The following is a 15,538-nucleotide window of genomic DNA, read 5'->3' on the forward strand; positions in this document are numbered from 1 at the left end:
TCGTGCAGGACACTCCCTGCTGCGGTAATTACCCCAGGAGAATAAATATTCATGACTAAATGCTCCTTTATAATAAAAAAAATCAAAAATCAGATCAGAGAGGATAAAATCCAAGTCATTATCACTGGAATTTGCCAGAGGCCCCCTTTAGCAGAGAGAAAAACATGTGTTTTATGCCTACAACACTCTATTTTTAGAATTTTTAAACAATAACAAATGCTTAGTGATTTTACCTTGTAAGTTTCCCCTGGGAAGGTGTATAAAATGTGACACTTAACAAGAGGGTCTCCTGGGAGAGCCTACCCAAATGGAAACTCAGCTTTTTACCTTAAGTACAAGACATTTGGGAAAATGTATGATGACATTTTTGAAAAGTAAAGAAAATATAAGATGCCTTCATGGTGTTTGGGGTCAGAAGGCCAAGGTTCTGGTCCAAAATCAAGCAGGATCTCACTTAGTGCCCTTAACCAAGCCATTTAGCTTTTGGTGGCCTTTGTTTCTTCCTTGATAGAAGGGAACGGGTGTCTCTTTTTATGCCTAAGAAGCCCATATAACATTGCAAATTCCAAAAGCCATGTCTGAACGCTAACATAGGGAAGAATTTGGCAAATGGAATCCCAAAAGGATGACACCATTAGCTTGGGTGTCTGCAAAGTTTTCGTAATTATAATGTCTGCCCCCGGCCAGAAGATGTTTCATATTTCTCACCATATGGTCCATAGCCAGCTTATTTCCCCTTATGTCCATCATCCTCTTCCAAAGCCCCACCACGAGACCCGATCCCCAGCTGCTTCCTGGCTGGTCACTTCTTGGAAGCCAGTGACACTGGACTGGCATCCGAAAGGACCTGGTTGCCCTTCAGGGTCACAGGAATGAATTTTGTGACAGGATTGCAAATCACACCACCGAAAATGAACTGAATCTCTCCTCAAAAGAAAAAAAAACTTTTATTTTTTTCTATTGCATAAATAATGGTAAATTAGACTCTTTTTTTATACAGATTATATATTTACAGACAAGTTTGGTTACAGAAAACATCTGGTAAATATGGCAGTCAGTTTTCCTTTATACACTAAGAGAACGTATTAATAATATATACTTCATTGAGTTAGTAAGTCGCATGCCAAGTTAATTTATATTAATATTTACATTTTATATAAAGATTTTTCTTTTGACTAGTCTGCTCACTCTCTCATCACTTAATAGCAGAAATCATCACCTAATACTGAATGAAAAAAAATAAAAGGAACATGAATGAGGTAAATGGGAAGACTGTGACCCAGGATTTCAGTCTTAGTGGCCCGTTCTGGATATGAGAGCTGCCAGGCTCCGGGCATACTGGTCCTAACAGTCCTAAGCTATGCTAGGGTCTGCACCCAGCCACTAACTATACTGTGCTTTGAGAAACAAGTCACGTCTCAAGTCTAATGACTCCTAGGCTCACTGACCTCCCCTCCCCCCCAATCCTCAACAGATGACAGTTTGCCAGCCCACTGCCTGACCAGACTTTCTGGATCCGATTTCCACCCAAGGGCATTGTCTTTGGTTAGTCCTTGGAGAAAGAGCTTCTTCCTGGATTCAGAACTGGGGGGAAAAAAATCAAACCCCACTAAGAAGCCATTCAAGGACCCCTGAAACCGGATTTCCAGGTCAGAAAGGAAGAATATTTGTTGATTTTCCTTGGAGGGAGCTGGGAGACACTGGCTGGCGTAAATTTCTACCAGGAGCTGAGGGGACCCTTTCCTGACCAATCTGGGTCTTTCCAGGGAAGAACAGTAGGGCTCATATAAAAACAAGCTTGTATAAAAGCCTCAGTCCACTTTAGGAAGAGGAAAAGGGACAACGACTTAGGATGTTATGTGGTCATGGGGCAGAAGGACTGGGGACTTTTATGGGTTCAGCAGTCACTCATCCTACCCTCCACCCCTCATCAGGGTTGGGGTTCATCTAAACCAGCCACCTGTGTTTAGCATCCCTCAGCCTTCAAAAGACGATCACAGTGGCTGGTCTCCCCAGACTGCTAATGTTATTCCTGACAATCATGAGACAGTGACTCTCTTTCTTCTGCAGTGTTATGAATAATTATAAACCAGTATCACATATACTGGAACAGCCAGAAATAAGGAAGGAAGGAAGGAAGGAAGGAAGGAAGGAAGGAAGGAAGGAAGGAAAGAAGGGAGGAAGGGAGGAAGGGAAGGAAGGTAAGTTTGGAAGCTGTGCTTTTTAATCAGTAGCTACCAGTTAAGCTTTCTCAGATGGAGACACACATTCATCTTTTCCTGGGACCTGGCTTTGTTTCACCCTACTTATTCATGAATTCTGATACACAAGATCGGCGATAACGTGATCAATCCCCTTATTTCTCACACTGGCTAAGACAAGGATGCAAAGCCCATCTTTGACGTTCCCTTGAGTCAGCAAGACCTCAGGGAGTAAACAAAACCTCTCACTTGCAAAACACCACACATTAGACAGCAACCAATTTGCATTGTTTCATCTACAGACAATGGACACCGAAAGAGATTATTACGACTGCCTCTTGGGAGGTGCATTCAAAAAGAAACTGTCGGTCCCAACTGCGATTCATGGGGGAGTAGGGCCCCTCTCGAGTCTAGGCATCGTTTTGACCGTTTCAGACAAAGCGAGTCACCACGGGAGGGCTCTTCTGGTGGACCTTTCCTCTTGCTTTAGAGATGAGACACCCGAGGCCAGGAAGGGAACGTCACTCAAAATCATCAGGCTGCTGGGTGGCAGAGCACGTGGGGTCCGGGACGTGATCGCGTTCCCAAACTTCTGGCTCTGAACTCTGCTCTCCTGGCCTAGTTCAACAGGTCTGAGCCCAGACAGAAAACCCTGGGAGAGGCATCTGGAGCTTGGCAGATGTCCGCATCCCCCAAAGGAAAGGTGAGCTACCGACCAGCCTCCTCTTGACGCTCTCCCCGCGTGTCACTAAGATCAGGTTGACAGGCAGCAGCTCCGTGGCACTCAGTCCCTTGCATGTTACCCAAGTAGGCCAGACACACAGCGAAAACGTCCAGAGGCCAGCCTCTGCAGCCCTTTACGATTTTCCTTTTTCTCTCACAGGTCCAGGGACGGAGCAACAGCACACTTGAATTTTTCATTCCCTGGAACATTCCTTCCTGATTAGCCTGCTCTCCTACTCCCCTGGAAAATTCCAGCCTCTGCATCCCTTTCTCTTGGACGATAACTTCTAACGTTGCGAGAAGCACTGCTCCGAAAGCCAACCCATCAAGCCCAAGGAAAAGAGGTGGATTTGAGGGCTGTGCCTCCGCATGAGTGTTCCACTGGTGACTTGCCCAAAGTAGGGGCAGAGGCTGGGCAAGTCTTCTCCAGTTTCAGAGGACTGCCTTTCGTGGGACTGGCGACACCTGATGCTTTGTGGCTATTATTTCAAGCCAATGGAATCAAATTAATTTTGCCATGAAGACTTTCTAAGCTTTGCTATCGTGTCCCTTGAGACCATATAAAGAGGGTCCCAAGCCAATATAAAGTAGAAACCATAGCCATGCACATTAACCATGGGCACAGGATACTACGAGAAATGTTTGGCTGGTTCGTGCATTTCACCTTACTCCTCCCCAAACCGAGTGTCTATGGGAAGGCCACAAGACGGAGGACAGTCCCGAGTGACTCAGTCAAAGGAAGTATGAAGTGAACCAGAACAGCTCTGACATTTAAATTGTCGTGGAGACAGGGTCCACAAGGGCAGCCCGAATCCTCCTCTAATTCACCATCACTTTAAGTAATGCAAGTTGAAAACCCTAGCTGTTGAATCATGTTACTTTTTTTCTTTCTGATGGATTATTCCTGCCCTTGGGGACAGTTGAGTAATGAGGTGGTGAGGAAAGATGGCTATGGCAAGGCCTTTAGGTTATGGACCCTTAGCCCTGGGAGGATCACTGAAGAGGCCAATGGGAAAGCCCTGATCTCAGGTCAACGCAGACACCTGTTCTCCAGACAGTCCTCCTGGGAATACAACCGGTATGTGCCAAAGTCTGGAAGTCTAGGCTTGACCGCCTGTATCATCACAGCACTATAGGAAAAGGGGTCCCTCCTTGCAGTGGGGTTCCAGATCTCCCTACTTCTCCATGGAGCGGGGTGAGTAAAACTATCGTTATGGGCTTTCGGAGACATAGTGCAGTAGATTGACCCAGTATGGTTTGGGACCTCCAGCTGGGAGAAGCAGGGCTCAGCAGCTTCTGCGGGAATGGAGGGCAACGGCATCATGGAATGCGGTTGCATGACGGGCAGCCACACGTGGCCAGGCCAGCCAACCCAAGGACCTGTGCTTGGCGGTCAACACCCTTCCTCTTCTGTCATGGTCCCAGAGAGGCTGCCAGCTACGAGTTAAGAGCAAAACCCTCTTTGATTTATAACCTGAGTCTGGACTTAAGCCTAGAGAAGGCATTTGGAATAAGGGAGAAATTTCTCCCTCCCTGTTCTTAGATACATCACTTTATGATACTGTAGAGGGGAGGATGGGAGGGGCATTCCTGTCAAAATGAGCTCGCCATCTTTCACTAGGTTCTTTTGGCTAACCACAAGATAGACCATTTGTCATGTGAAATTGGAGACAGGCACGGGTATCGAGAAAGAACACATCCCATGGTGCACATCTTGTTCTCTGCAAATAAGACACCTAGAAAGTTCTGAAGCCTCTGGGCTTGCCTAAGACCACATGTAAACCTCAGTTCACTTCAGTTCACATTTCTGGCTTGTGGGAGAGCGTCTCAACAGGCAAACAGATGCTTTTAAAGATTGAAGCTTAAAATATTTTTTGCCTTCCAAATGACATTTCTGCCTTTTTGCCCAGATGAAGGGGTCCTTGCTCCAGGCCCTGGGAAGGGGGAGAGAAGGGGGGAGGGGAGGGAGAATACCACCTGGCTCTCAGGTAGCTCCTGTTCTCCTGAGCAAATGGAAGGGTGGTTTCAAAACACAAGAAAAGGCAGAGAAACCGCCAGATTTTTTGAGTGTAATTTACTCCACCAGTGGGCTGTGGACGCAGGGAGTCAGGTTGCAATGAGGCAGAGCCCAAGTGTTCTTTAAGAAAATGTTCCCTATTTTTGTGTGCCTTGGCAAACTCGGGGTGGAATGCAAGGGTTGCCATGGTGACATCATCCCCCCCCTTTACTTTTACAGATTGGTCACGTGGGACCCACGCACATTCTGGAAGCCACTTCTAATAATTCCCATGCTGGGTCCCATTTGGGGCCTCTGTCTGCCTCTGGAGTGATGGGAGACAGCTTGCTGTGCAGCCAAGGGCATCAAGGTCCACGTGCCTTGTCCCCCTAGCAAAATGCCTCCCCGATCATCACTTGTGTGGTCTGGGGGGCACCTGTTCTTACAGCAAGAATGAGCCACGCTTTATCCGTGAGCATCATAAGTGCTGTGGTGGGGGCCCTGAAGTAGCTCTGGTATGGACGGGACCTGGGATGCGGCTGCCGAAAGTCAACCTCTTAAGCCTTACGGAGAATCCCAACACCTTTGACAGACTGTCCAGGCACAGCAGTCAGGGGTGACGTCACAGGGACAAGCTCTTAGCTCCCCAAATCTCAGGAATGCAAGTAGGTCTGAACTGTCTCCCCATCTTTCAGCCCCTGGGTGCCAGGTGTGAGGCCACCATAGTGGGACGTCAACTCTAGCCCACCCAAGATGGTTCTATAGCCTCCATGTTGTCCTCTCTCTTTATGAGGGATGCATGCTCCTCGAATCCCTTCTGGGTAGGATGGTCTTGCTTACTGGTCACTGGGAGGGGAAAAGAGTTCTCTTCAGGGAGAGGATGCTGAGGCCTTGACCAGGTTGCTGCTGCCTCTCCAGAGCTTTTAATCCCTGTCCCTACCTCGTGGCTAAAATCTCTTCTAAGCCTCACATCCTTCAGGAAGAGGCAGACGAACTTGCAAAGAGCCAGCCTTTGAAGAAGCATTGCGATCCCCTCTCACAGGGCGGGATCCTTTAGAAGTCATCCCTTGGGACCTCTATTCAATCTACTTTGGCTCCCCAGGAGGACATGGTCTAGTGGTTCATGGGGTCCTTCCCGTCCAAGTCCAGTTGGGGTCTGGGGAGGTAAGCTGTTTTGGGCAAAAACTAATGACTAAGTTGTCTTATGTGTTAGTGCTCTGTGTTCGGACCTGTCCTCATTCTGGAAGCCGATCCTGAGGACCCTGGCGAGTTGGGCAGGGGGAGAGAGAGAAGAGGCAGGTGTGCAGTGCGTACCGTGGCAGGGCAGGGCGGGCGAGAGGGACAGGCAGGTTGCTGCCTTCCTTGGCCTGGATGTGCGGGACTCCAGGCTTTTTCCCAGCGGGACCCTCAACCCCTGGGCTCTTGGGAGCCTACACCTGCCCCATCCTCTGTACTATGGCTCAAACCCTAGTTTTACTTGTGCTCATCATGAATATTTGCAGTCTCCCACAGTGGGGAAGTTTCTACAGCTGCCCCCTGGCTGTTGCCTGAAGTGCTTGCAGAGGTGAACTGGAAAAAGACTCTAAAAGGGCAAGTCAGAGAAGGCAGTAAGGGAGAAAATTGAGGGGGAGGGGGTCCTGGGGGAAGGGGATCGGGGGCACCCACCACACCGCAAACCCTAGAGAGGAAAGATTCTGGCACCTCAATACTGGAAGAAAGGGGAAGTGGGAGAGGCAAAAGCATATAGCTTCAGGATGCAATGGAGAGCATGAGAAGCAAGACAATTCTATTACAGAAATAAAGACCTGAGCTTGGAAAAGACAAAGGAAAACATCACATCGAAAGATTATTGGCTAATTGGACTATGTAAGCTTGAATCAACAGTGGTGGCTGATAGGGCATCTGGGAGAAGTCGGGAGATTACAGGCTTGAAATGGTGTTGAACGGGGACCACGGGATCCAGGTCCCTTCCCCAGCGGAAGTATTCTGCAGGCAGGAGTGAATCACCTGTCCTGCTAGCTAAGCGGATTCACATCTTTTTTGTTGCCTCATGAAAATGAGCCCGTTGTAGAATCTAAGAGCTGGAAGATGCTATGTAAAATGGTTGTTTGATCTTTCCATCTTTCCAGCGTGGACTATATTTCTCTTTTCATCTGGGGAAGACTAGCAAAGCAAATTTTAAGATGAGAAGAAGGAAAGATGTTCAAGGACCTGAACTTACAGGGGTCTTCTGGTATGGAGGTGGGTTCAGGCTCCACGACTCCGGACGGCTGGGGAGTGGGTGCAACCCCACCTCCCTGCTGGTCTCAATCCCTCCCTGCACCCACCCTCCTCCCCCCGGAAACTACCTGGCCCACCCACAGGGGGCAGGGATGCATGTCAGAGGACAAGCTTCTATCAGGAGTAAGCGAGTAGGAAAGAATGATGTCACGCATGAAGAAGCCCAATGTATACGTCTGTCTATGCGTCTAGGTTATAGAGATGCCCACGAGTATGCTGCTTTTTTTCACGAACGGTAGCACAGGTGGCAAAGCTGGGAGAAAGGCTCTCTGCAGATTCCAAAATGCTGGTGCGCGATGGGCTCGAGGAACAGAAAGCCAAGTGCCGACGGAAACTGAGAGCTCCCCAACTCTGCCAACAAGAGTCCTGTGGAAAAGGCAGTAAGAACGGAAGCAAGGGGTGCAACCTGCAGACCGCCAGGCGTTGCACCCCATTCGATGGCTTTCCCCTCACGCCTTGGGGGGGAGGGCTCCACTTGGGGGTGGAGGCAGAAAGCCAGGGTGGGATGGAAAGCCCCCTCTTCTGGGGCACCCCGGAAGTCAGCCCCTAGGGACCGAGGGTGCCCTCCACCAGGAGTCTTCCATTGACCCCGGGCGGTTGGAAGAATGGGGCATGGAGATGACCACACGTGGACGTCTCTCTCTTGCTCTCTCACACCACCAACCTGGATGGCCATTGGAAAATTCCGAGATGAGAATGAAGTCTCTCTTCAGAGTTCCTAGCGGGTGATGGACGCAGTCATTGGGAACTCCTGGCTATTTTATTGCATTAGGAAACAAGACCATTAAAGCATTGAAGACAGCCCTTTTGTGTCCCTGCCAAGGAGATGAAGTGGATCTGCAACACCTGTTGCACCGCAGCCTTGGGTTCTTCGCTGAACTGTGCCATGTCCGCCAAGTCCGCCATGTCCGCCAAGTCCGCCATGTCTGCCATGTCCGTTTCCGCTTTTGTGGAGGAACAGAGTCTGCCCGCAGGGCATGCACATGCGCAGTGAGCCGGGAACGCAGCGCGGTCGGGTGGGGGGGCGCTACTCCATGCCGCTCCGCAGGATCTGGTTGGCCGCGATCAGCATGACGCTTATGATGAAGGCCATGGCGAAGGCGCAGATGAGGCTCTTGCGGACACAGGTCTGTCTGTTCTGCTTCTGGGAATGCACTGGGGGGGGGGCGGGGAGAGGGCAAGAAGACGGGGAGGGAAGGGGGAAGAGAGAAGAGAGAAGAGAGAGATGACACAGTGAGACAGGCTGGCCCCCTCCTCCACAAGCCCAGGGCACACATAGGCTGAAGACTGGGCAAAGCCACAATTCGGGGACCGTGCGTGCTCCGAGACTGAATACCACCCCTTCTGGCGAACGGTAGGAAACGGTAAAACTTCTATAACAAAAACCGTAAGAGATGTGATGTTCAGAGGGAGGTATAAACTTCCGATACAGTAGAGTCACAGCGACTTTCTGAGTGCGAGAAAATATGTAACATTGGAGGGTGTCATAAAAGGCATCATCCAGGCGTCACTGTGTCCGTTTCTGCAGAACACCGGGCTCCCATTTCTGAGTCACCGGCTACAGGCAGAGCGAGGTTCAGATGCTTCTCTACCTATTCGCACTGGGCTGGAAGCAACTTGCCTTCCCAGAGTTGTTCTTGGTGGCTGCTGGTCGAAATGACTCTAAATGGCTTCTGGTATGATTTCAGATGTGCGCACCCGTAGTTCTAGAGTGGGGTCCCTAGGCAAGAAGCATCCACATCACTGGGAGCCTGTTAAAATGCATTGGGCTCATGCCCAATCTACTGAATCCGAAACTCCAGGGATGGGGCTAGTGATCTATGTTTAGCTCAGTGATTCTGGTGAAATCTGAGGAAGTGGAGACTGCATGCTCTGCGGACAGGACCAGTGTGAAGGAGGGAGGGAGGCACAAAGCCCTCTCAGATGTTTCGGAGGCAGGGTGCCCCTGCCCCCATGTCCTGTTGCACCAGGGGGTCTGACCTTGGGTCCCGGGTTGTGTTCTCTTAATCCTTTTTTTGGGCTAGGTCTTGTGCCACCATTTTTATAAGGCCCTTGAGAAACCATTAGTGGGTCTGAATCAGTGAGAAAGTACTAGGGACCAGAAACAGGGAAATGGAAATCACCAGAAAGAAAAGCTTTGATAAAGTGTGCTGAGGAAGAACAGGTCTCTTTTCCAGGCATTGCTTCCCCTGCCAGAACTTCTTTTCCCTCTTTTTCTTCTGTCAGTCTACACCTCCTCCCTTTGCCATCTGTCTGTCCATCCGTGATCTTTGCACACAATTTACCACTTAGCATATGGAAGAAATCTGTGCCCTGGAGGCAGGTGGGAAGCTGTGTTCACCAGAGCTACTCACTGGACCAGAAGCATCAGTGCCATCTGGGAGTTTGATGTACATGTAAATTCTTGGGTTCCCATAGCAGAATCACTGAATAGAAATCTCTGGGGTGGAGGCCAGGAATTCATGAATTAATAAGTTCTCAGGTGATTAGGGCCCCAGCCCCAGAATTTTCGATTCAGTGGGACTAGGTGGCGCAAAGAATCTGATGGCATTTGAGTTGCTGGGGGACCTGACAGGTGTGTGTGTGTGTGTGTGTGTGTGTGTGTGTGTGTGTGTGTGTGTGTTAGGGACATAGAGTGGGGAGTATTGGGAGAGATGGTTCTTTCGATTTAGATGTTAAGAAACCCAATGCCAGAACAGAAGAACATTTTCAGAACACCTTCCATTTTCAAAAGGGGTCTTTCTACCTTTGCAAACTTCCAGTGGAGGGAAAGTGTTTTTTCTTTAGGTCAGATTATGGCACGGAGGAGGGTCAAGGGGGGAGAAAGAAATACAATTTCCCTTTATATTACTCACAGTCTCTCTCTGAAGGAAAGAAAACTGGCAAAAGGGCCCACATGCCTTTAGAGAACCTAAAAATGGTTCAATTTCAAGTATGTCTTCCCTTTGACATTCAGTGACTCCTCTGAAATCCCTGGAAATAACAGGGAAGAAGTAGGAAGCCCGTGATGTTTCCAAGGACAAAGAGAGCTTTCCCTGAGGAAAGGGGTCTCAGGGGCTTGTCAAGGGATCTCTAAAGATTACGTCAACCAGGAAGGTTTCTCCAGCAAGCCACATCTCACAGGGACCCAGGGCCCCCTGGTGCAGCCTTGAGTTCCCTCACCAATACGTGTTGGTTATCTCTGCCACTATCTCTTGGGCGCTGTCTTGTTATCTTTAATCCTGGATCCACTGGGCTTTTGCTTCCTTTGGGTGTTGGCAGTATTTTTGGCTCAGTTCTCAACTTGCTGATCATGTCTGGGTCTTAGAATCTTACAAATTCTTACCTGGAGGAAGAAAATTGCTTCAGTGCAGGAGTGGGCTAAATGTAAAAAGGCACCAGCCCTCGGGAAGGAAAAAGGGACACGGTGTTTAAGAAGGAAAAGGACCAAAGCAGAAAATAAAATGAGGAAGCGGAAGTAGGGTATCTAACCCTTTTGAGGACTGGCTAATTGATTCTGGGCAACCCTTCAGCATCAAAATGCTTCTGAAGGGAGTCATCTACCTTTCTGTCCTGAGGGCTGGCGGAGGCCAAGAAAAATTGTGTGATTACTCCGAGGGAGAAAATTTTGGCTGAAGCCCTTCTTTGTGAAGGACACTCGGAAACAAGGTTACAGGCAACAGGATTATCCCCCAGGAGAGCGGCTGCACCTTTGATCTGAAAATCCTTCAAAGCCATAGGAGGAGAGAGATAAGGAAGGAGAAAAAGGCCTGGAGAACCTAGTAGTTTGTACTTGGGGCCATGCAAATCGGAATCCAGACCAAAGTCCTGTCAACAGAGTGGCACTTCCAGCACCTTCCCTCGCTCTGAAACACATCACCGTTTGAGCAGGTAATTCAGCCTCCGTGCCTCGATGAGAGTCCTTCGATCTCCAGTTCTCACGCTGCCATCGATGGTGTGAGGAGTACAAAAGTAATGACGTCGGAGCCAGACCCAAGTCTGAATCATGGTTATCCCCCATCTTGGCTGTGTGACCTTGGGCAAGCGAATTTCCTCCAGCCTCAATCAAGTCCCTCACCTATAAAATGGGACCCATAAAACCTACCTTGTTGTAAAGATGACAGATGTACGAAGGTACTGCAATATCGGTTCTGCACAGTCAATGCCAGTTCTCATTCGTGAACCTTTCAAAAACTCCCCTTGGGGGCGCCTGGGTGGCTCAGTCGGTTAAGCATCTGCTTGTGGCTCAGGTCATGATCCCAGGGTCCTGGGATAGAGTCCCATAGCGGGTCCCTGCTTGGCGGGGAGCCTGCTTCTCCCTCTGCCTGCCCATCCCTTGCTTGTGCACTCTCTCTCTTCGACAAATAAATAAATAAAATATTAAAACAAAACAAAACCAAAAAACCAAACTCCCCTTTGCTTATCGAACACGGCCTGAGTGGGCTAGGCATGCGTCGAGTGCTTTATATATGTCATTGCAAAATTACATAGTGGCCGTCCTGGTGAGCCAGGTGTGTGACTATCACTTGACAGGTGAGTAGTCAGAAACTCCGAGAAGTGGGGTCCAAGTTCATTTGGCAAATGGTGGAGCCATTCCAATCCCCAGGTTCAAAACCTCCGTACAAACTCTGTCTTCTCGATCTTTTGTTTAGCAATAGAAAACTCAGCAATAGAAAGATCTAAAGAGAAGGCACTTCAAACACCTGATGTGGTTGACGGAGTACAACCAGCCACGAATTAATGGGCTTGTTGATAATAATTTAAGGCCTGTCTTTGGCCATCATATATTTGCATTGTACAATAGCTTGGGGGTTTTCTTTATTCTCTGTGTCTAGGCTTTGCTTCCGCAACAAGACTACAGGCCAGCCTAGGATGAACTGTAAATCCAGGTTAGGACTTCCCTTCACCACCACTTAGGAGCAGTCCCGGGCCAGTAACTGAGCTTCTCTGAGCCTCAGTTTCTCTCTCTGTAGAAGCAGCTAGTGATAATAGTCCTGCCAATGTCAAGAATTCTCTCAAAGATGAATGAGCTAATAACAAAAAGTGAAAGCCAAGTCCAACGGTGAATTGCGAAAGAAATGCAAGACTTCCTCCTATCCCCTCCGGGCTGGAGGAAAGGTCTGCTCATTTTTCTCCTGTTCCCTGCAGCCTCCAGCTTGGGAATGCATATCCAGGCAGCGCTCCCAGACCTTTGCTGTGGTCCCTTCCCTCATTAATTCGTTTGGGGCTGCAGCGAGACTCCCCTTCCTACAGCGGCACTTAGGACGCACAACGGATGCCCACAACACTTCTGCAAAGGCCTTCTTGCTGGGGAAGTGTGTTCCATCCAGCTCCTAAGCTCAGCAGGGAGGACCACAGACCACCTCCCATCCCTGCCCCACCTCTGCTCCTCGACCACTGTGCCTCCCTGTCCAGCAACCTCTGTTTCAGGCCATCCCCACCCGAGACTCGGCGCCCGTTCTCTCTGCTAGGGGTGCCTGCTGCCCCCCATTTCTCCTGGGCCTACCCCAAACCCTACTTTCCTAGGAGGCGTCTCCTGAACATCTTGCTCTCAAAGAGCCTGAGCCTTTTACATGGTTGTCATGGTCTAACTCTCAGTATTTATTTATTTCTCATTGAGATGGCATTCCCACACCAGAACACTCACCCTTCAAGGGCGACCAGTTCAGTGGCATTTAGTACATTCGCGAGGCTGTGAAGGCATCACCACTACCTCATTCCCGAATGTTTTCATCACCCTAAAAGGAGACCCCATGTGCGTTAGAAGTCACACTTCATTCCCACCTCCCCGGCCCCTGGCAGTCACTAAGCTACTTCCTGGCTCTGTGCTTATACCTAGCCTGGGCATTGCCAGTACGTTATACAACAGGTAGCCTTTTGTGTCTTATTTCTGCTTAGCCAGGCCCATGCATGCCGGAGTGAGCATTCCTACTTCCTTTCTTTTTGTTTATCCATTCACCCTTTGTTTATCCATTCCGCAGCTGATGGTCATTGGGTTTGTGTCCATTTTGGAGCTATTACGGGTAATGCTGATCTAACACTCATATACACATATTTGTGTAGACATGTTTGGGGCTCTCTGGGGTACAGATCTAGGAGTCAAATTTCTGGGTCATATGCTAACTCTTTTTGAGGAACTTGAAACTGAACATGAAAATGGTAAGAATGCATCATGCTGCTGGCAGCCCTTTTTCTGTGTGTCTTTCCATCAGGCCTTGAGCTCCCTTTCCAGCCTCGTGGTTGACAGAGTAGGAGCCCCAAAAGTACATGGGGATGAAAGGTGAGTTGGGAGGGTTGACACAGGAAGGCATAGAAGTGGGGTCTCTAGCTTTCTTGAAAGCTTGGTAGCAAGTCCTTAGTACCTGCAGACTTCTGGCTGCTACAACAGGCCCTGGGTTTGCGAGCTCTAGCAACAGACTGTTCCTTCTTTTTTTTTTTTTTTTTAAGATTTTATTTATTTATTTGACAGAGATAGACACAGCCAAGCGAGAGAGGGAACACAAGCAGGGGGAGTAGGAGAGGAAGAAACAGGCTCATAGGGGAGGAGCCTGATGGGGCTCGATCCCACAACGCCGGGATCACGCCCTGAGCCAAAGGCAGACGCTTAACTGCTGTGCCACCCAGGCGCCCCCAGACTGTTCCTTCTGCTTTCTCATTTTCACGGAGATTCACACTGCTCCACTCGGCAAATCACAGGCAGTGACTGTTGGATTTTCTCCAGGAGACGGGTATCTGTAGGGATTTTGACACTGACCAGCTAGGTGACCCTGGATATATAGGGTTCATAATCCCTCTGGCTTCAGCCTCTTAGAAATGGGGCTGCACATCCGGAGGCACAGGCTCCCCATGAGGCAAACCAGAATCATAACAATTCTGATTAATTGCCCCCACACAGACCTATGTAAGTGATATTCCTGGCAGGCAGCTTGGAGCTCAGGAATGTTTAAAAACAAAACAATATCAAACCCATCTTAGGTGATTCTCACAATAAGCCAGAACAACCAGGTCTGGGAGCTATTATTGCTCTGCGATCCTTCCAGGTCCAACATTTTATGATTTTATGAAACTGAATATTTCCATAGCCTAAAGTGGGACTAATTAAGAGCCTCTGAAAGAGAATTTTCTATACATCAGTGATGAGGAATGTTCAGGTACCCCAGGTTGTCCTGGGGTTGTCTTGACCTGAAGACAAGAGGGACGAGGTGGTCTCTGAGCAAACAGCAGTGAGGCTGGTATGTTTTCCGATGCCCCTTAAGGGGAACAGGGGCCACCTCTCCTTCCGGGGGTGGGAGCTAGCTCCTTTTCTACCATAAAATCATCTTGTGTTTCTAGCCATCACATAGCTGTATCCTGCTTTGAGGGTTCCACTGGGGACCAGGTGTTGTTTTGGCTTTTCCAACAGACCTTTCCTCTTCTTGGAACAAAATTCATTTTTTGGTTTGGGAATCTGTACCTCTCCACCTAGTGGAACTCTCCATCCAGTGCTTTACCTTTCCCACTGCAGCAAACCAGATTGGCCAAGTAGAGTGAGCCAAGCTCTTGGCTTGGTCCAGGGCGAGACCCATGGGCCAGGCATAATTGATGGGACCCCCTTCTTGGAATGGAGATGAGTCTTCAGGGAGATAATCCTGTCACTTTGGGGAGAGAGAGAACCTGCCCAAGAATGAAGCTGATGGAGAGGAAGGAAGGACAGAGAAATAGGGAATGAGACAGTACGAGACTGGGGAGTGAGGAGGGGAGAATGTTGCTTGAGCTCTTTGGATCCAGGTCAGCCAAAGTTCAACCCTTTGACTTCTTGTATTATCTGAGCCAGTGTTTTTTTTTTACTTTAAGGGGCTCTGGGTGGAGTTTCTGCTACTTGAAACCAAGAGTCTTGACCAGTACTTTTGGTAAGTCCAGTGTTAGCAATGACGACTCTAGGATTGAATGTGTCAAGAAGAATGATCAAACCCTGCAAATTTGGTCCCTGTCCTATCCTTCAAAGATGTGGCATTCCAGCTGTGGGTATTCATGATGTCTCCAGGGAAAAACATAAGAACAGAACTGGGGCTAGGGACCAGCTGATTTTGGTTTGTTGGTTTGTTTGTTTTGAGTGTTTACTGTGTTAAGCATCGTACAAAATATTCTCATGTGTTTACCTCACTTAATCCTCCTAACAACCACATGAGGTCATTATGTGATTCCCATTTCATGGATGAAGAACATTAGGCTCTGAATATTTATTTAAGCATCTCAGGCAAGTGACCGAATACACAGTGTGGCAGGATTTTAAGCCAGGCCTGTCCAGAGTGCAGAGCTGGAGTTCCTAACCAGCAGGTGTATTTATCAAAAACAGCTCTCCAGCTGTCTGTCTGGTGTC

General features: G+C 48.9%; 1 protein-coding gene across 7 annotated transcripts in view; it reads right to left on the minus strand.

Moving 5' to 3' along the window:
- The window catches only part of CALN1 (calneuron 1), a 478,931-nt gene that overhangs the window by 11,997 nt on the left and 451,396 nt on the right, over nucleotides 1-15,538 (minus strand). For 6 of the 7 annotated variants that reach the window (XM_034670027.1, XM_034670026.1, XM_034670028.1 and 3 more), the window contains one exon: nucleotides 973-8,355. The exons of the other annotated variant lie outside the window; for it this stretch is intronic. In XM_034670027.1, coding sequence (XP_034525918.1) covers nucleotides 8,228-8,355 — 128 coding nt within the window. In that variant the 3' untranslated portion in view covers nucleotides 973-8,227. Of the gene's footprint in view, nucleotides 1-972; nucleotides 8,356-15,538 lie in introns of those variants that run through there. 7 annotated transcript variants of the gene reach the window in all.

The sequence above is a fragment of the Ailuropoda melanoleuca genome, chromosome 10 (genome assembly GCF_002007445.2).
Source record: "Ailuropoda melanoleuca isolate Jingjing chromosome 10, ASM200744v2, whole genome shotgun sequence".
In the NCBI taxonomy this organism is placed as follows: domain Eukaryota; kingdom Metazoa; phylum Chordata; class Mammalia; order Carnivora; family Ursidae; genus Ailuropoda; species Ailuropoda melanoleuca.